The 20,160-nt window shown below is 38.0% G+C and overlaps 2 protein-coding genes across 8 annotated transcripts in view; one reads left to right on the forward strand and one right to left on the reverse strand.

The window, feature by feature from the left end:
* NDC80 (NDC80, kinetochore complex component) overlaps positions 1 to 3,216 on the reverse strand; it is a 27,799-nt gene extending 24,583 nt beyond the window's left edge. The window contains exons 1-5 of one of the 7 annotated variants that reach the window (XM_021387549.1): positions 3,086 to 3,167; positions 2,657 to 2,767; positions 1,866 to 1,952; positions 792 to 915; positions 483 to 655 (exon numbers count right to left, since the gene is read on the reverse strand). In XM_021387549.1, the coding sequence (XP_021243224.1) occupies positions 483 to 655; positions 792 to 915; positions 1,866 to 1,952; positions 2,657 to 2,757 (485 nt within the window). In that variant the 5' untranslated portion in view covers positions 2,758 to 2,767; positions 3,086 to 3,167. Of the gene's footprint in view, positions 1 to 482; positions 656 to 791; positions 916 to 1,865; positions 1,953 to 2,656; positions 2,846 to 2,993 lie in introns of all 7 variants that reach the window. The other 6 variants (XM_021387550.1, XM_021387548.1, XM_021387544.1 and 3 more) reach the window with 6 other exon arrangements.
* METTL4 (methyltransferase like 4) lies at positions 3,158 to 19,976 on the forward strand. Its single transcript, XM_021387551.1, has 9 exons — positions 3,158 to 3,298; positions 5,100 to 5,593; positions 6,384 to 6,446; positions 8,533 to 8,899; positions 10,506 to 10,575; positions 11,770 to 11,944; positions 12,151 to 12,257; positions 12,842 to 12,930; positions 19,158 to 19,976. The coding sequence occupies exons 2-9, from the start codon at positions 5,180 to 5,182 to the stop codon at positions 19,301 to 19,303; spliced, it is 1,431 nt and encodes a 476-aa protein (XP_021243226.1). The 5' UTR covers positions 3,158 to 3,298; positions 5,100 to 5,179; the 3' UTR covers positions 19,304 to 19,976.

Raw genomic sequence — 20,160 nt, forward strand, 5'->3', positions numbered from 1 at the left:
CCCCCCCCTTGTCACGGACGCAGACCCTTAGACAATACCGTGACATACCTCAACAGTTATTTTTTTCTGCTTCCTGCTTTAAATGTGAATTGAGAGAAGTTATAGAAAAATAATGACTTTTACCTAAACGAACAGAAGGTAACAATCTGAAAATCTTTTTAGTGTTTGGATTTAAATAGAACAAGGCAGAAGATCCTGTCATAAGCTAGCCAGTTAGGATAAAAACTGCAATTTTCATTCAGTAAAGCGGCCTTTCAAAGTCTAATAGTTATAAACAACATATAAAATAATATATAAATTATTAAAATGTATCGTCAAGTCTGGAAACAAGAGGGTAAACTTAAAAGTGAAGCAAAATAATCAGAACATCAAAGCTTCAGTCAAATCTGAATAAAAAAAGTCTGTCCAGTCTCCCTAGCTTTCATACAGAATCCTAAGATTTGTAGTTTCTGTTCAGTGCAATAGACTAATAGGGATCTTACCCAAGCTCTTTAAAAACTCGTGGAATTTCCTCTTCAAATTTTGAGTCAGGCAGTTCATAAGAAGGGCAGAGAAATCCATAGATAAAAGTGAAGATTTTTACAAAATCTTTTACAGATGGAGACTGTAGTGATTTCACGGTGACATTATGGGCGTAACCATTCTCAACAAGAAACTGAGAAAGAGAAATATACCCATTAAGTATCACGTTAGTCAATAAAATCTATAGTGGAAACAGTCAAAAAGCAAATATTTTGATTAGTACTTTTGGTGCCTAATAAACAGTTTTGTAAAATAAGTTAACTAGTTACCTCACAAAGCTGTTTGATACATTGTTGAATGAACGCCTTGTCATGAAGGGGCCTGGGATCCTTGATCTTTTCTGTACCAAACATGCCATACTGACTGTTGCGTGGACCTCCAGCCCCACTAGTTCTAGGAACAAAAAAAAATATATATTTATTGTGACAATACACATATGCAGAGTTCTCAGTTATATGCAAATCCTTACATTTGCTGGTTTTATGTTTCTTTTGCATATGCCATGCAAAGAGATAACTGAAGGTTACCCTCTAAGTGGAAAGATTAAAAAACAACATCAAGCCATAGAAGTTATGATGTCCACATAGAATAGAGGGATTACTACATTATAGGTGAATATTTTCTTCGGCTTATTGAAATAAAGTCTTACAGAGCAGAAGAAAGGAAAATAAGTAAAAGGTGAAGAAACAATGTAAGTGGTTGAAAATAAAGATTAAAATATTCAAGGAACATTTAGAAGGAACGCAGAAATCTGCCACAGTGGAATGCAATGAAAGAAGCTACCTGCAGACATCAGAATACAGAAAGTCATGAGCTAAGACGACATGATTTTGTGAGGTTTTCATCTTACAGTGAAAAAGAAACTAAGACAGAGAATAATGTTGATATGATTCCAATTTTGCAAGATTACTACCTAATTTAAACTTAACATAGCACTTTTCATCATTTCTGATTTTTTTTCTCTGAATTGAAGAGACAAAATAGAGGTAGGAAGTCAGACTAGCACTGTAAGAAAGCTTTGTCAATATCTGCTAATGAAAACATCTCCCAGGTCTGTATTGAGGGGGACCGCTCTTCCTTAAACAGGCCAATGTCTTGGGCAGCTCTTAAGTGTTGCAGTGCATATTCCTCCTCTTGCACTCCCAAGAGGAAGAATAGCCCTTTAAGCAGTTCCTGCTCCACAGCATTATTATTTAGTAACCAGAGTATGGGAAGGTAGACCTGAATGCCTACGGGCCTCAGATCCGTTATTCCCTGTAATGAAAATATAGCAAGGAAGTAGAACTGTAAAATGTTATGAGACTGTTTTAATCTACAGCACATTGATCTGAAGCTATCAATACCTCTTCCCAAAAAAGCTGACTTTTCTTTCTGAAGTTGCAGACGTAGTTTTGCTCATGCTCAGTTTTCCAAACGTTCCTCTGTCCTTCCTGAGGGATAGGGAGAAGGATTCAAATGACTATTTCTACCATTTTATCTTTTGCTTACATAGGAGAAATATAACCACATTAATTTAAGTCTAACCACCTTCAGGACAGCAGTATCTTAGAAGTGTCAGCTGATTTTAATGCATTGTTTGCCCACTAATAAAGCTATTTCTGCAAGTTTTGTAAGTATACATTTTATACACAAAGCACCCAGCCACCCCCCAACCACCTAACAAATATGCAAGAAAAAAACATTAGAATACGAGATGTGTCAGAGGCACAGAACTTGATTGAAGTTTTAGATTTCAAATTATATGCCAACCATAGTTATTAATCACATAGATGACTCCAGTTCTGTCATTTAAAGCTCTTTAAGAAAGAAAACAAACAAACAAGAAAACACAAATGAAACCTCAAACCAACCAACAAACAAACAAAAAAAAAATCAAAAGAAAGGTATGCTTGAGAGAGTTAGAGTTTTGATAGAGTTTTAAATTCATAGTTACTCAACTGGTAAGTTAAGAAAGAATTTTTAAAATTATTTTTATTTTTTGTGCAAACCACAAGCGCTTGTGCAGAAGTCTTTGGCTGCAGTGGGTTTTCTTCTCACTGCTCCCATCTTTTTCCATTGCTACACACTACAGTAAAACCACTGAGATATTAGGTTTTATGTACATGCTGTTATCAGTGTGATCAGTACCACTTACATTTGAGGCGTTTGAAGACCCATCTTGTTGTTGTCCTGCACTCTCAGTACCATCGTAGATTGCCGACCACTACTCCCAGTAGTGGTTGAGCTTCGCCTCATTGTGACCGAGCTGTAAAACGGGGTCTGCCAGTATTAGGAAAAAACAGGCTCTAAGAGTTTTTGTGTTTCTGAAATACACAGCGACTTCCTAAGGGGTAAGAATGCACAAGTGAAGTTCTACATCGGACCAGCAATCACATGACAGAAAAGTCAGAGCAATCAGCAAAGGGGAAGGCCACAGTGGCACGGCCAAAGCGCCCAGCAGGTCACCCATCAATCCCTTCCTCCACCACTACCTGTGAACTTGTTTATCAGCTGTGCAAGCGGCCGCCTCACCAACAACCGCCCGAGGGAAACCGCCGCCCGCCCCCCCACGGCCGCCTGTTACCGTTAGCGGCGCCGACTCCTTCCTCCTGATTTCAAATCCGCCCGCCCGCCCGCTTACGTCACACACTGCGCCTCAGAGCGCGACGTCACAGCGGAGAGACGGGAGCCGAGGGGTGTGGCAGTTGATGATGTCGTCACTTCCGCCGTCTCGGCCTCTCACGGCCTGCTGCCGTACAACAAGATGGCGGCGCTCACGGGGGGCTGAGCAGCGTCGGTGAGTGAACGAGCGAGACAGTCGCCGGGCTGCGGCGTGTCTGGAGCTCTGTACCGCACGGAGCGAGAGACGCGCCCCCGTGGCTTTACAGAGGGTTGCTGCGGGCGGGCATAGGAGGAGGGTAGCCCGCAAGGAGTGCTTCACCGTGTTAGGCTGTTCCCTGCCTGTAGCGGGCTGCTGTCCTGTTAGAGAGCGCCCAAAGGAGGGCAGTAAGTGAGAAATGGCTCAGGTCCCTGGGTTTACTCAGTGCCGAGTAGCGGAGGCTGAGGGGAGACCTGATGGGGGCTGCAGCTCCTCACAGGGAGCGGAGGGGCAGCGCTGAGCTCTGCTCTCTCGTGACAGGGACAGGGCCCGAGGGAACGGCATGGAGCTGTGTCAGGGGAGGGGCAGCTGGGGGTTAGGGAAAGGTTCTGCACCACAGGGCACGGCCCCAGGTTGCTGAAGTTCAAGATGCGTTTGAACAATGCTTTCAGACTTAGGTTTTGAATTTTGAGTGGTCCTATGTGGAGCTAGGGGTGGGACTCGAGGATCCTTGTGGGTCCCTTTCAACTCAGTATTCCATTGTTTAAAGTGTCTAGAAGTCCATAAGGGTCGTACATAGAATGGCTTGGGTTGGAAGGGAGCTTAAAGCCCACCCAGTCCCATCCTGTGCCATGGGCAGGGCTGCCCCCCACCAGCTCAGCTGCTCAGGGCCCCATCCAACCTGGCCTTGAGCGCCTCCAGGGATGGGGCACCCACAGCTTCTCTGGGCAGCTGTGCCAGTGCCTCACCATTCTCTGACTGAAGAATTTCCACCTAACATCTAACCTAAATCTCAACACTTTTAGTTTAAAACCATTCTTCCTTGTCCAGTCGCTATAAGACTGTCTAAAAAGTCCATCACTCTCCTGTTTATAAACTCCAAGTACTGGAAGGCCACAATGAAGTCTTCCTGGAGCCTTCTGTTTTCCAAGCTGAACAAGCTCAACTCCCTCAGCCTTTTTTTCATAAGAGAGGTGCTCCAGCCCTCTGATGATCTTTGTGGCTCTCCTCTGGATCCACTCCAACAGCTTGACATCCTTCTTGTGCTGAGGGCCTGGGCTTGGACACAGTACTCCAGATGGGGCCTTACAAGGGCCTTACAATCCCCTCCCTCTCTCTGCTGGCCACCCCTCTTTTGATGCAGCCCAGGATACAGTTGGCCTTCTGAGCTACAAGAGCACACTGCTGGCTCACATCCATCGTTTTGTCCACTGGGACCACCAAGTCCTTCTCTGCAGGGCCGCTCCCAATGAATTCTTCTCCCAGTCTGTACACATACCTTGGTTTCCCCCAGTACATATCGAATTGCCACATTTCAGTTTACTTCATAGAGGGCAGGTTGCTGAACTCATTTTCTATGGGAAACTAGGACAGGATCTAGGAACACATAAAAACGTGATGACTTTCTTCAGGAGCACATAAAACCTACTTGTGTTTTTTTTTTACTACTGAATCTGGTGTTACAGAGTGTTACTGTATATAATTGCTAACTTCTAAAAAGAGGACTCCGAATGAGTAATTCTGTGCTACATTATATTATATAGAAATCTATTTTAAAAAAAATACAAATGAGCAAACAAACAAAAAAGACAACACATACCATAAAAAACTGAGTTAGGGATCAAACAGAAATCCTAATAGTGAAACTGGTAGAAGTCGAGAAGTTTCTATAGTTTGTCCTATGGATGCAGGGAAATGTCTGTCACGCAATAGTGTTACTTTTATGAAAGAGTAGCAATTCTGAGAAATGAATTCTTAACTAAATATATTACTTACACAGGAGGAATTTGCTTCAGGAAGCCTGTGTGATTGCCTGCTACAGTTTCAGGGAGTTGATTTTTCTCCCTGAAGAGGGGACCTATGATGTCTGTGGTACATCGGCTGACAACAGGATGGCTCCTGGACCATCTGTCTTTCATCAACCAGTGTGGCTATGAGATCTGTGACTCCTTTGCATACCCTGGTGATGTCACCATCAATACTTCTGGCCATTCTACTAATAATCATCCTACTTCTACATTTGCTACCACCTCTTCAAGTGACGGTCCTGGTGATGCTGTAGAAACAGAAGGTAAAACAGCAAGAACAAGATATGTATTTCGGGAAGAATTCTTCCACATTTCTAAGGCCCATATAGCTGCAGCTCCTGAGAAGCAGCTGTTGCAGGGAAGCCCTGAGTTGAGTCTTACAGAAATAAAGGCCAGCAGCAGTGCAGAGGAACACCAAGAAGGAACCACGTGTGGTGTTGGGGATTCTGTAGTTGGTGCTAAGAAGGTATGTTCTCCACAATGCGGTAACCTATAGTAATCCCCAGGTAAATAACTTACCATTGACACTATCTTACAAATTTCTGTTTTCTGAAGTCACATAGGAGAGCAGGAGATTTTCCACAATAGACTGCAAGATGCATGGAATATGTAAGCACTCATAATGTTATTCTTGAGTCTCTTCTGTCAGTAACTTGCATCTTGTGACTCAAAAGCAGTTGGTTGCTTATGAAATGTTTTGGTGCTTGTTGTGGTCATGGACTTGAGTTAAACTGTGGGAGCTGTCACGGTTGTCCAGATTAAAGTGTGGAAAGAAGAACAGTTTGAATTTACTTTCAATGTATAGACTGTACAGTTCTGTTCATTACAGTCTTGAAAAAACAAACAACCTGAAAATGTTACAAGTCTAAACCAGCAAATCTAACCTTGAAGACTTACTTGATTTTTTTCCTGTTACTGCACTTGGCAGCTGAACAAACACCTTCTAGTATAGACCAAAAGGAGGCCTGAATGTGAACTGTGGCAGGTGCTAGATAATGTTAGATCCCCATGCTGTGAATAATAATAATAGAACATAGCTTTGCTAAGCCTTTCTATCATGAGAATACCTCCAACAGCCTAGGTATTTTGTGATCATGTTTTTGCTTACTAGATTTATACTTGTCATAGAAAGATAGGAAGTTTCTTCCAGTTTTGGAAGAGTTGATTTGTTATTTAGGTATGTTTGAGTATTTATTTTTTGTTTTTATTGTGGAGTAATGTTTTCTTTTTTTTTCTTACCCTGTTTGCTCCTGCAGAAGCGTAAAAGAAAATGTGTATTCAACCAAGGTGAACTGGATGCTTTAGAATACCATACAAAGGTAAGTTTGAATAGAAGATAATTTTGCACAGATGTGCTACTTAATTTCGGGCTGTGTATGGAGTACAAAACGTAGCTGTAAATATGTTCTCTTCTTGTAGCTTGTTCCACTAATGGGAAGGTCATCTCTCCACTCCATACATGAATTAAGTGTATACTGAGAATAACTTCTGTGTAGATACATGTGAAAACAAACTAGATGTCAAACTAGCTTTCAAATAGCTGGAAGCTTTGTTCACAGAACATTATGTAGTGATGGGTTGAATGTTAGTTGAGCGGAAAATGACTATTTTGAAATAAGCAACATAAGCTGTTCTGTAGATCAATTCATTTTTAATTTATCAGGACACTCAGCTGAAGTTTTTATAGGCTTCTCTGATCAGAAGTGCTCCAAGGTTTCTCATTTCTGCTGAGAAAATAATTATTCCTTCTAACATTTTACATTATGATAATCATACCAAAGCATCATGAATGGACTGGAATTCAAGTTCTTGTTGGGGCTCATGTTATTGGTGTATTGGTGAAACTGCTACCACTGAAGTGTACTAGGAAATCCTAAAAAGAATAATCTGTGAATAATATTTGATGTATACTTATGTTTTCCTAAATAATGTTGTGAATCTAACTAGGACCTACACTTGCTTGCTTTTCTCTGTGTAATATACTAATGTACTAATTATACTGGGATTTTTGTTTAATTCTATTCCTTGTAGACAATACTTGAAGAAATATTTTTCTTCCTTTACGCAATAATGATTTTGTAGTAAATGTGCTGTTTGTTATGTTACAGTGTAGGGGTCCTGTAAGTATTGTTGTGAATAAGCTATGGATATGAAGAATTGCCTTAAATGAGAGAACTTTGAAGGGTTTATGAGTGAAGATATTTAAGTTAAAATAGTCACTTAGCAGTAGGCATAAGGGAAGGAATGAGAAGAAGTTTGTCTTAGGGGCCTAAACTCAAAGAGCTTATGTCTCCATATTAAGACATCTAAGTTGTTGTCTTACAGGCCTGCGTAACTTCAAGTAGTTTTTTGATGAAAGTGCAAAAAAGACACAGTTTTGAAAAATCTATAATTCTCGTTAGCCCTGATAACTGTACAGTTTGTAGCATTTTAAAATTATATACTTAATCTGTTGAAACAGTGTATCTTTGGCTATCAAAAACCAATGTTCTAAAAATCTTGCCTATTCCTTCAGATATCTCAAGGGTTGTGCTACTATAGAAATTATTTTTAAAAGAACACACTCAGGACCTTTTGGTATTTGTAATGAAGAGTATTTTAAAAAAAACAACCACACATCTTGTTGAGCATTCCTTCTTCAGGAGCTTTAGAAACAATAATAAATATTTGAAGCCTGTGCTAGGAACTGCAGTAGTTAGTAATAAAGCTGTTCTAGATGAACAAAAATTCTTCACTGGTAGTTAAACCTCATAAAGGCTCAATGATTTGAGAATTAACTAGCTAGGTCTCTACATTTTGCATAGGAAATATTGTTGAAGAAATGTGTGTGCATATAGATCCAAGAATCTTAACCTTGTTATTTGAGAAATGTGTTACTTAAAAAAATTGCAAAAAACATTTCTGATAATGTAATTTGGTTTACTGATTGTACTTTTTAAATGCATACACAATATTGGTTTTGAAAGTGAATTAAAACATGAAGAATACTGGTTTTCGGTTCAGGTATACATTCAATCAAAATTATGCTTGTAGACTTTAAGCTAAACTTTAAGTTAGTGTTGACATTGCCTTGAAATTTGTTTGTTTAGATCAGTAATATTCTACCACTATTGTCTGTGAAACCTTTTGTTCAGCAGTCTGTCTTTCTCTAGACATCTGACTATTGCCACTTCGCAAAAACAAACAAACAAAAAAAACCCACCAGAAGTTAGCTTGCCCTCATTATTATGCACACATAGCTTTTCAGTTGATGTTTTTTGTATTTGGCAAGGATCCTTCTCCCGCTCTGCAGATTGAAGATGTTTTGATTTCTGTTTCATTCCCTGATGATACCATGCATATACTCCAAAATATCATTTCTTTTTTTTTTTTTTTCTTTTTTGTCTTCTCTTTATGATCATGCAGATCAGAAAATTCATTTGGGAAGGCACTTTGCATTTAGTCCAAGAGGGACTCAAAAGTGGTTTTCTTCATCGTGCTGCTGCAGAACCCAGTTGTGGGAAGAATGTTGTTCCTGAACGCATTGACTGTGGGTTGGCTGAATTATGTGAAATGGCAAAGCAGTTTCTAGCTGTAAATGATGGTGACCATCAAGCTGTGAATGTGCTAGATGATGAAACCTCCATTCCAGAGCAGGACCTGCTTTCGTGTGTTACAGAGAACAATTCAAACTGTGCAAAGATAGTTGTATTAATGGGACAGAAGTACTTGGTGCCACCAAAGAGCAGTTTCCTTTTATCTGATATTTCATGTTTACAACCCCTGCTGAACTGTAAGTATCTTTAGTCATTAGAATCCATCCCTTCTCTCCTGCCTTAGAAGGCAGGTTAATGTCAAGATAACTAAGGACTCAGTGAACTGTTTTCTAACACTGAGCATCGTGCTGATGCAACTGCAAACTTTTGAAGTGGCATTTCTAACTTTGTGTAGATAGGTGAAGGTTTTCAAAGGAATATTCAGTGGAGTTAGGAGTGTATGTCATGAGGAGGCTCCAAGAGGCTCCTATAAAAATCTCAGCTATTGCATTTTTACATGAAACACAGAATGCAACAGTTGGTAAGCATATTCTGAGCTACAGCGGATCTAGAAGTCAAGTAAATGCACTGAATTGAAAATAAACTAGTATATAATCATACAATAGTTTGGGTTAGAAGAAACATTAGAGACCATCCATTTCCAACCCCTCTGCTATGGGCAGGATTGCCACCCACCAGCTCAGCTGGCCAGGACCCCAACCTGGCCTTGAATGCCTTCAGGGATGGGGCACCCGCAGCTTCTCTGTCAGCCTATTCCAGTGCCTCACCGCCCTCTGAGTAAAGAATTTCTTCCTAATACATAATTTAATCTCCCCTCTTTTAGTTTAAAGCCATCCCCCCTTTTCTTATCACTATACTCTCTGATAAAGAGTCCATTGCCAGTGTTCTTTTAGGCCACCTTTAGGTACTGGTAGGCTGCAAAGCCTTCTCTTCTCCAAGCTAAATAACCTCAGCTCCCTCAGCCTTTCTTCATAGGAGAGCTGATCTAGCTGCTAAATGAGAAGTATTTCTTGCTGGTTAGGGTCATTCCATTGTCAGGACAACACCTCCAATGTTAATAAAGGAATAAGATGTAAAGGACATTAAATGTTACATGGTTCTTATTAGCTATTTTAACAATTAGTATCAGGCTCAATAAAGAAACAAGTATGTTCTCTGGGAAAAATAACATTAGAGAGTCCTACTTTCTTCATGGATATGTTCTGTATCTTCTCCAATTAACGTAAACCCAACTTCTGTTATGAAAACTCCTTCAGTTCTCTTCCTATTGCCCACTAAATTTCCATTTTTCACACTGGGTCTAACTCTCTCTGTCTACCAACCTCCAGTAATGTAAAACACACTGTTTTCCAGGGCTGGTTCATAGCTCTACATGTACAAATTGGCCTGCTGAAAGATCGAAAAGGACAGGAAACTTCAAGGGTTCAAGGGTGCAGCCTTTCTGTCAGCTGGATGCCTTATTACGTAGCTTCTTTCAGGAAACTTGGAGAAATTTTAATGTCTTGGAGAATGGCACTGTATGAGGTTTTTGTTTTAAATTCCCTAAGAGGTTTGACATTTCTTGGAGGAATTGAATCCAGCACAGGTCACACAAACATCCTTTCCTTAGGTAATCAGCCTAGAAATCTGAGAAGTATATTATTATCTGAAGTGTTTAAATTTTTGTTTCAATATTGGGGGGGAATAATAAAGAACACTTGCAGTTCTGCTGCCTAGTTAGCTTTTTAAATATTGTCTGTATTTAGGTAGCTAAACCTTTATCAATTTTAACTAGTGCATTTGTTTTAAAATTGATTTACTAGTGTCTTTGTTAACTTAGTTTTGTGTAATTCCTCTTTCCAGACAAGAAAAAATATGATGTAATTGTAATCGATCCACCATGGGAGAACAAATCTGTTAAAAGGAGTAACAGGTAAATTTTGTTGTAAAATTACCTTGTCATATCTCTGTTTACAATGGGTAATTCACATTTTTATTTACTGTTACAATCCAAGACTGATGTAAACACAATTGTAGCTTAAGCTAGCAAATATTTTGGCACATGTCAAAGTCTAAAAGTTCAACTCTAAAAATTGTCTCAGGAATTTCACTGAAATAGTTTGGAAACTTTTAATATAAAATATTTGCAAGGCTCTATCTTAAATTACCTCATTAGTGAAAGAATGCTAGTTTTCTGTACGTCTAGGGAAGGCTTGGGGTCAACTGTTTTGAATGGCCCAGATCATGCACATACTCATTTGAAATTAATAGTTATTATTAATACTACATAAAGTTAGATAAAATATTTTTGGGGCTGAGGTCCAATTAAGAAGTTTTAGGGTTTTTTTTTTTTTTTTTGAGCTTCAGTCTGATGAATAGGAGAAAGTGATAATGCAGCAGTAAAATCCTCAAGTGCAATAGGAACTTTCTGAGTACTGTAGTTTATGAAGTCATTAACTTAGAATTTTATGGGCCTCTTTCTCCTCTGAGTAACATTAAGTTTATGACTGTGGAGCTCCCTTGATTACCATAGAATTACATCCATGTGAAAGAAGGGCGAAGAGAAAGTAGAGCCTTGTAACTTTCTAGAATAATATCTACTGTAACTTTTTAAGCTTCTTATGAAGATACAATTTGTAGATACAGAGATTGGTTATTATATTTTGCTTTAAAAGCCCCACAGGAACCTATAGGAAGTCAGTTAAACTCATTCAAGTGCATTTTTTTTTTTTACCGATACAAGTTACTCTTAGGAAAATTTTAGTTATTCATAGACATGAATTAGCCAACTAAACCCTCTCTCCCTTACAAAATAAAACCAGAAGGCAGCTCCAACACTGCTGTTAGATGCTGTGTTCGTTATTTTGTCAATGGCTAAATAAAGGAAATATGTCGTTAAAGATTCTGCTCAGTAAAACGTAAGTACATAGAGTAATGACTTTATATCAGAGTCCAGTGGATCTGTCCACTGGGTGTCACTCTGGACCTATTTTTTATGACTTTCTATGCTGACAGAAGATATTTCTTTAACCATTTTGGCTGTGTAATTTCCTTGTCTGTTTTTGTTGCTTTGCAATTTTATTATGTGGTGTATGCTAACTTGCTTTCTCACTGTTTTGGTATACAGATACAGCTACTTGTCTTCGTGGCAAATCAAGCAGATTCCTGTATCAGCGCTAGCTGCTCCAGATTGTCTTGTTGTCACATGGGTGACTAACAGACAGAAGCACTTACGTTTTGTTAAGGATGAACTTTATCCTCATTGGTCTGTGAAAACACTTGCTGAGTGGCACTGGGTAAAAGTAAGTTCTCTGTATTATTGTTTTCTTGGCAACTGAGGGGTCTTGCAATATAGCACTTCGTAGTTCTATAAATTGTCTATCTATTACCATGTGCTTTTGTATTTGAAAGGTGTGGTGTTGTCAATATCTTCCTTTTTATCAAAGATGATGTCTTGTTGGGAGAATTGGATTTGAAAATCTGTGTATTTCTAACTCCTCTGTGTCAGATTACTAGATATGGAGAATTTGTATTGCCTTTGGATTCTTTCCACAAAAAGCCCTATGAAGTTCTTATACTGGGGAGAGTTCAAGGAAACATAAAAGAAGCCCTAAGGTATGCCAGGCTATGGTAAAAATATCGTTTTGAGGCTGCTAGGATTCTACTTATGTGTGTGTCACCTTTTCATAATACAATATAATGTTCCCAGATCTCCTTTTGGCATCATCTTTGGCTGATTTTGAACCTAAAAACAGCCTCACTCACTTTAGGAAGAGGGAGTGCTTTAGTAAGATTAAAGGGCAGAATCTTTTTATCTGTTCCTTATGTCTGTCTGTGTTGGGGAACTGGCTCAAATAAAAGGTGTGTGGGCTTCCTTTGCTGGCAGTTTCTATTTGACCCCAGGTCCTTAGAATAAGCTGAAGCCTTTTTCGGGCTGCTGATGGAAACAACAACTATGTTGTTTGTTCTTGATGGCTTTGCATGGCTGTTGTTAACCGTATTTTGTCTCAATTCTCAATGATTTTTGAACCCCCTTTTACACATTATCAGTGAGCAACATTCAACTTGCCTTAGGCTTTCATGAAGTTTAATTGTCAATAAACACTCTTACCTCCTATCTCGGGTATCAGAGAATTGTGTGTATCAATCTGGTGCTATTCATTCTCACTCTTCTTTTCTTGTTCTGGTTTGTACAACAGGAAACCTGAAGATGTACTTCCAGTTCCAGAACATAAGTTAATAGTCAGCATACCCTGCAGTCTACATTCACATAAGCCCCCTCTCACTGGTATGTTTTTGTTGATGTGTCATGTTTCTATGGGGTGTTTGGTTTGGGCATCTGAGATGATGTACCTAAAATGAGATATCTTTATAAATGATGCATCTTAATTTCCCATATGCTAAGCAGTTCTGCCCACCAGGACCTGTGATTCCTCAACATTTCTAAAAATGTTTTTAGGCGCCTAAGTCTTGGTCCCTAAAAAGAAAGTCAGTGTAAAAAGTAGAACTTCATGGATAATCGTGTGAATATTTTGAGTAAAAATGAAGAAGCTGAACTACATTTTTCTACACTTGTTTTTGAAATCCTGCAGGAACAAATGATAAATGCTGTATATATTAAGTTATCCCAAAGGATGTAAAGTTCCTGTGGTCGTGGCAGTGAACTTTGGGAGCATATAAGATATCTTCTACTTAGCTAATAAAAATAGAAACCTCTTCATCATACCATCCTGAAATAAATGTTTTTATTTCTGCATTAGTTGTTTATGCAGCTGCAGTGCGGTTCTGCCTTTAAATCTATAAAGTGAATCATTTTAAAACTGTTAACAGTAAACAACAAAGAAGGCATACCCTGTTTATTTCCGAGGGGCTGTGTTTAATTTGCTGAAATTGATGCAGTAGCTCCAACTAGCCACTTAGCATTTGGATGAATCATTTCAACTTTCCAGGGTTTAGTTCAAAAGACTTGAAGACTTCTGCATCATGTGCTGCCTTTTGCACGTTATTCCAGAGAAAAACTTCTTTGACAGCTTTTATCAGTAGATTCTTTCATTATTATAGCACCTGAGTGCCTTACAATTATACGGCAAGAAACTTATTTAATTCCTCTCGCAAAGATAGTTTCATCCTTCCCTGAGGGGAAAACTTAGGATGGATCTATAGATATTCCTGGTGCACATGGTTCAGTGTAATCACATCATAAAATGTGAGCAGAAGTAATGCATGCTGCTGTTGGAAAGGCATCACTGGCCTGTTCCCTCCGTTGTGCTGACGTGCTTTCTTTTTTCAGTTCCCAAGGAACAGAATTACTTCAGTTAGCAGGCTCATCTGAATGACTGTTGCACTTCCAGGGAGGCTTTGAAATTTGTGTTTGGGGACTGTATTTGTTATTAAATTAACATGCATATATATAGCTATTCAAAAATTAGTAGTTGACATTTTTTTGGGTTAGCTTTATTTAAAAAGAAAAGAGCAATTCTAGGAAGCATCTGTTTGCGGTTCTGAAGCTACATCTTTTAAAAATTACAACTGCAGCAGGAAGTATGTGTGTTGATTTAAGCTAATGGGTGGCAGAGCAGTGATTTATGACGCAGCCACCTAGGGCCTTGTCAGCAAACCAGTACTTCAGCAACACATTCAGACATGAGCAGGAAACTTCTGAGATATCCAGAAGTGAAAAGCAGCAATTAGTGTAGATGTTGTAGAGAATTCTAGCGTCAGATGGTCCTCAGAGCGCTTCCTTTCTGTGGTGCAGAATCTAGCTACTGTATTGATTAATTCGTTATACATGATGACCCTGAAAGGGTTTTGAAAGAAATTGTCTGTACTAATTTTATGTATTTCTTGAGTCTTTACGTGATTAATTGTGATAGCATTGTGCAGCATTCATGTTTCTATTTGAGGAATAAATTAGCTATTGAATAAAATCAGTGGTTTACACAGTTCTTATAAAACTACATGTGTATGCACGGTGTTGGCAGCTTCATTCAGAACAGGCTCATGGAATGAGAAGGGAGACCATAAGATAAAAAACCCTAATTGCTTTTGATTTGCCTTCAATATTCTGGAAAGAGTATTGCTTTCATGATCAGGCAATATTCTCAAGTGGCCAGTAGAGAGCAGTTGAGCTACATCCTAGAGTAGTTTAGAAGAAATTTGAACAGAGATTTGTTCAAGCAGAGATTTGGCAATGAGGGGGGAGAAGGACACTTGATGAGTCACACACGTTCTTTATGCTTTGTTTAAGAAGTAACAAAGCCCAAAATATTATTATTTACTGATGCTGTCTGGCACTTTATTTCTAGTTACTACTGTAAAGGCTGTATGTTCCTACATATGTAGCCACTTAATGACTGATTATAACATTTTCTCTCTCTCTGGGGGAAGAGGAAGATGTAAATTAAAGTAAGCTATCAAAAAGAGATGTTTGGGTTCCTGCAGCGCATTTAACTTTGAAATTGAGACTGTAGGGGTTTTGGGTGATGCATGTGCTATGTTCAATTCTTAGAGCTTTAATATGTCATTGTAAATGTACTTAAACTGCTTTATGCAAATGTGTTAAAATGAAATTTTATCTCTCTTCGTTTTGATTCAAATAACAGCAGGTTTTCTTTCTAATTCTATTCACTATTGCTCTTATAAGACTTAAAAGATACTTTGTTATAGAGATGATATAAAGGAAGGTTGAACTTCACCTTTTTTCCTTTTTCTATTTTAGAGATTCTTCTTGTTATAGGCATTTCTCCTCTAGTATGTAGCATGTCCATTTATTGCTAAAAAAATATTATTGCCATATAGGAGTATGCCTAAAAACGTTAGTGTTAATTATTGGCTGTGTTCTAGCTGCTTTGCAGATCTCCAGCAGGAGTGTGCAGTGGGAAACCTTGGGAACCTGATTCTTCTATAGCAACTCCATGGCTTGTGAGGCTGTAAGGAAAGTGGAAGTAAAAAAGAAGGAAACGCCTTTTGTTTCCTTGTGTACCTTGGGAGCCCTTCTAACTAATCAGTGGGTACATCAAAATCTAGATTTAACAGAAAGTTTAGGAAGGATACAGAGGTATTAAGTCATCTTTGCCCTGAGTTTCTCGTCTTTTTTTCTGGTCTTTTTCTGGTCAAGGTTTAGACAAATCAGGCAATAAGAGCCTCTGCATTGCAAAATTTTGAAGGGTTACTATGAAATGAGTTCAATTACGTGTGGGCTGCGCTGTGTATGGCTCACAAATCAGACAGTAAAAAGCCAATAAAATAATTTTCACCTTATTTATCCAATTTGCTGTGCAGAATTTATTGTTTAGGTAATGGAAGTTGAAAAGAGAAGGGGAAGCTGTTGCTTGTTTCAAAAATGGTTCCTTCTTTTGCTCATTTAAATGATTTAACAGCATGCATCTTGGATAACGTGTGCCATCAAGAGTAAGACCAGTGCTATACCTACCAGCTGGCTTTGTGCTGGCTTTGTGGGCATTAGATGTCCATGTATAGATATCTGAATTGCACCCGTAGTGTTTGACAACTGCAAATGATGAAGAGTAATCTATTTATTGTCTATTTAAGCTGTTTATTGTCAGTGGTTTCTATAAGCATGTAGAAGTAATTGTTAAAAATTAAAAAATATCTGTCCCTACTGTAGAAAAATGAACATTTAGTCTTTCTACTGATGTAGATCCTCTAATCTGTTTTTAGGAAGAGCTCGAGTTTGCTGAAGGGATGCAAGTTAGAGCCATATGTGCTAAGGTAGCCTTTTGGTGGTATAAAGGCCATAAAAGCCTAACAAAGAGGCTATAATTCATACCATAAAATGGGAAAACTTGGTGCTCAAGGCAACCAGTGTAATAAGATCTTATGCCAACAAAATACAGCCATATTATTGCCCTATTGATATGCTAATTTCCCTTGCAGTGAAGGCTACTGCTTGATATGATTATGTAAATACCACATCCAAGCAATGAAGAATCATACTATAACGTGATCTTGAATTATATGTAATCTGTCTCTGTCATTTGTTTTTTCAAAAATGCTTTGTATAGAAAGACCTTCTCTTTGGGAATGTGAGAGAGGAAGATTCTTGGGACTTCCAGTTTAAATTCTATGACCAAGTTGATCAAAAGATTGGCACGATCTTCTGGTTCCTTCTGAACTGACCATTTTTTGTCTACCTCATCTTTTGCTTTCTGGCAAACCAGTCTGCTATGAGTCTAGCTGAATCAACTAAGTATGCTTTTCAACTTTTTCTCTTAGACATGGAAGTTTTGGGTGCTTAGTGGTAGCTGCTTCTGATTACTGGACTTAATGCTGTGATGACATTTGTAAACTATACCTTTTAAGAACAAATTTCAGCACTTCCTAGTATGCTGTTAATGAAGTTTTGTCACCTAAATCATTGTTGCCTCTGCTTAGGCATAAAACAGTTCTGTTCTGTTTTGATGTGAAGGGGAAAAAAAATCATATAACACCTGGACTCTGTAGTAAGCTCTGCATGATCTTACGCCCATTTGGGTCAAAATAATATCCTACAGCTGTTAGATTTGCTCCCAGAGAGCTTACCAAAAGCTTTGGATTTGCATTCCACAGCCTCTCCCTTCTTTTCTATGGAAAAAGTACATCCTCCTGCACCATGGGCTTTCTTATATGATGAAAAGAATAGATTTTTGGAAGACATTTGTTAAAATGTTGGCAGCAGATAGTGCATGAGAAATCTGTAATGGAATAGAGCGTGGAAAAAGAATAATACATTTTACCACACATTTTTAAAAATATTTTGCAGAATGTTGCAAAAGCAGCTTCTCTGAAGTGGTGTGACACTAAACAGCAGTATTCAGAGCAAGAAGTTTTCTATCAGAATGTACATGTTCCCAGACTCTTCTCTGCAAATGTTAATTTGTATAAAGATTTTAGCTCGTTTGTAAAAGGAATAGGCTTTTACAATAAGTTTCCTGCTGGTAGCAGTCTTCTCTTAGATTGAAAGTTGCTTTGATGATAACCTGTATGAAATACTCTTTTGACATTTGTTAAAGATCGGAAGAACGAAAACAAATTTATATGCTTTACCAAAATAATAAGAATGTTGGAAAATGCCCATTACAAAATATTTAAGGAAGTTTTGAATGAATTGAAGCTTTGGATTGTATAGGTAGAGAATGCATCTGGGGTTCATTAACACTGATTAGAACGTGAAGTGGATGCTTATCTTTCTGCAGCAGGAGCAGTCCAGGGCAAGAGCATCTGAGGTTTCACACAGGGAGTTTGTGACTGGCAAACTTGATGCAAAAAGTCAGAACTTGGTTTGAACCGAAAAAAGCATTCTCTCTCGTGCTTTGATGTATGCTACTTGGATATATTTCTGCTTTCTGATACGAATCATATCTGAAGAGATCAAATCAAACAATACAGCATTTATGAACTGTATTTTTAAGCTAGAGAAATTCAGAAACTTCAGGAAGATTTGAACAAGAGTGAGTGAGATATACTTTGGATAAGGAAATGGTTTATTAGCTTTTGTTCTTTTGTTCTCAGTCACAAAAATGCAAACGTAAGATGTAGTTTTTATTATCAATCTTTTTTTTCAGTCTTTCTGAATCCTTTGTATCATTTGCGTTCCTTTCACCTTTGCTTTTCTCGTGGACATTTTTGTATGTACTGTTTTGCAGCTATTTCCTGAAACCTAATTAAGAATTTCTTTGACCCATCCACGAGCTAAATGGTGCTGTATAACAAATGACACATTTAACAATTAAGTGTTTGCACTAGTTTTTCTCAGGTGAACTGGTATAACCAAGGTCTTTTACTGCCACTTCAAGAATAATCATAATTAGTGACTCAATTGATGTTAGCGACAGGCATCTATTTAGATATAGGCAGTAAATAAATAGAATGAATTTGAAATGTATGTTACTGAATGAAAGAAGGCAGTTATATACAGGTTTCTTTAGTTGCTTAGTTGCTATCTGGGGAGAAAAAGAAGTCCCTGCATTTTTATAGCCCTTCTAATGTCTGCTTGTTTAAACCGATGTTTCTTATTTTACCTTACAACAATTTTCATCAAAAATTGTTTTATCCCCTTTAAGATGCAGAGGAAAAGAGTACGATCTTAATCAAGAAAGGAGTCTGTCTGTTTGTGGAAATGTTGCCCTTGTGATGTAGGAGCTAACTGAGCCTTTAGGAAGTGTTTTGTGGATATTTGCGAAAAATTTAAAACTTGCCCATGTAGATCACGGAATAAATCCTCATTCTCTTTCTCTAAATGAAAACCAATAAATCAAGGCCATTGAAGGCCTTGACAGTATTGTTTAGGATCTCAAGGGCACTTATTTTAAATGACTTTCTTGCTACAAATACTCCAGTTGTTTGATTAAACTCTTAGAATTAATTTACTGTCTCTCTTTTTTTTTTTTCCAGTGAAACATTCCATCTTTCATTTGCTAACAGCACTGGGGAGATTTTATTTTTATATTTATTATTTCTGTTGTTGGTAGTACCTTTGTCATTGTTATCCTCATCTTTTTTTCTTATCTTGCACAGCGGTTCTGGCAGAGTTTATCAAGCCAGATGTGGAGTGCTTGGAGTTGTTTGCTCGCAACCTGCAGCCTGGCTGGACCAGCTGGGGAAATGAGGTTCTGAAGTTTCAGCACATTGATTATTTCACTCTTCTGCGGAATGAAAACTGACTGTTCTAGCAGCTTAATTCTGAAATTCCTGTCCTTCTTAGCAGGCTCTGGAGCTTGCTTTTCTTATGGGTGGTGCACTCAGAAGGTAACAGAAATGAAACCAACTGCACTTCAGGTGCAATTCTTGCAGTGACTGAGTATCTGTTTGATACCATCTGTATCTATACAAGCTGCTCCTCTCCTTTGAAGATCTTGGAATAGTTACAGACTAATGTTAGTGGGCAAGTACATCCCTGTTTCTTTTTTTTCTTTTTTTTTTAAACTTCAGGAAAAGAAAGATATTCTCATTTAAGCTATCATAAATGTAAGCATCATAAATACTCCAGTCACAACACTTATAATGTATTATTTTTAGAGTTAAAATGTGTTATTTTTAAAGAGTGGCAAGCAAAGTACATAGGTTTGCATTACAAATATTTCCTGAAAGACAATTGGTCATTGCAAAGCAGTGGATTTGGAACTAAAATAATTATGAAGGCAGTATTTTCTCCTGCATGTTTGCATCCGTCTGTCTACCTCATAGGTCTCTGAGTTGTCGATTGGGCACATTCTTTTAAAACATTCAACAATTACATCTTTCTGTGTATAGTGTTAATTCTCTGAATACATTGTAAATGATAAAGTCTCAACCATCTTACAATTTCTAGATATTAAACTGTGAGATTTAACTAAAGTAACTTACCTGATTTAGCTGAATTTTTTTACAAAATTTAAGTATTTTATAAATCCTCTTTCCTTATATTCTTGAAAGAGTAAGAAGTGGGTTATATTTGTCAGCTTACCTAAATATCATATTTTATTAGTAGTAGTATGTTTTGTGTCCTTTGCTGCACATCAACCTACTTTGAAAAGGAAAA

Source organism: Numida meleagris, chromosome 2 (genome assembly GCF_002078875.1).
Source record: "Numida meleagris isolate 19003 breed g44 Domestic line chromosome 2, NumMel1.0, whole genome shotgun sequence".
NCBI classification, from domain to species: domain Eukaryota; kingdom Metazoa; phylum Chordata; class Aves; order Galliformes; family Numididae; genus Numida; species Numida meleagris.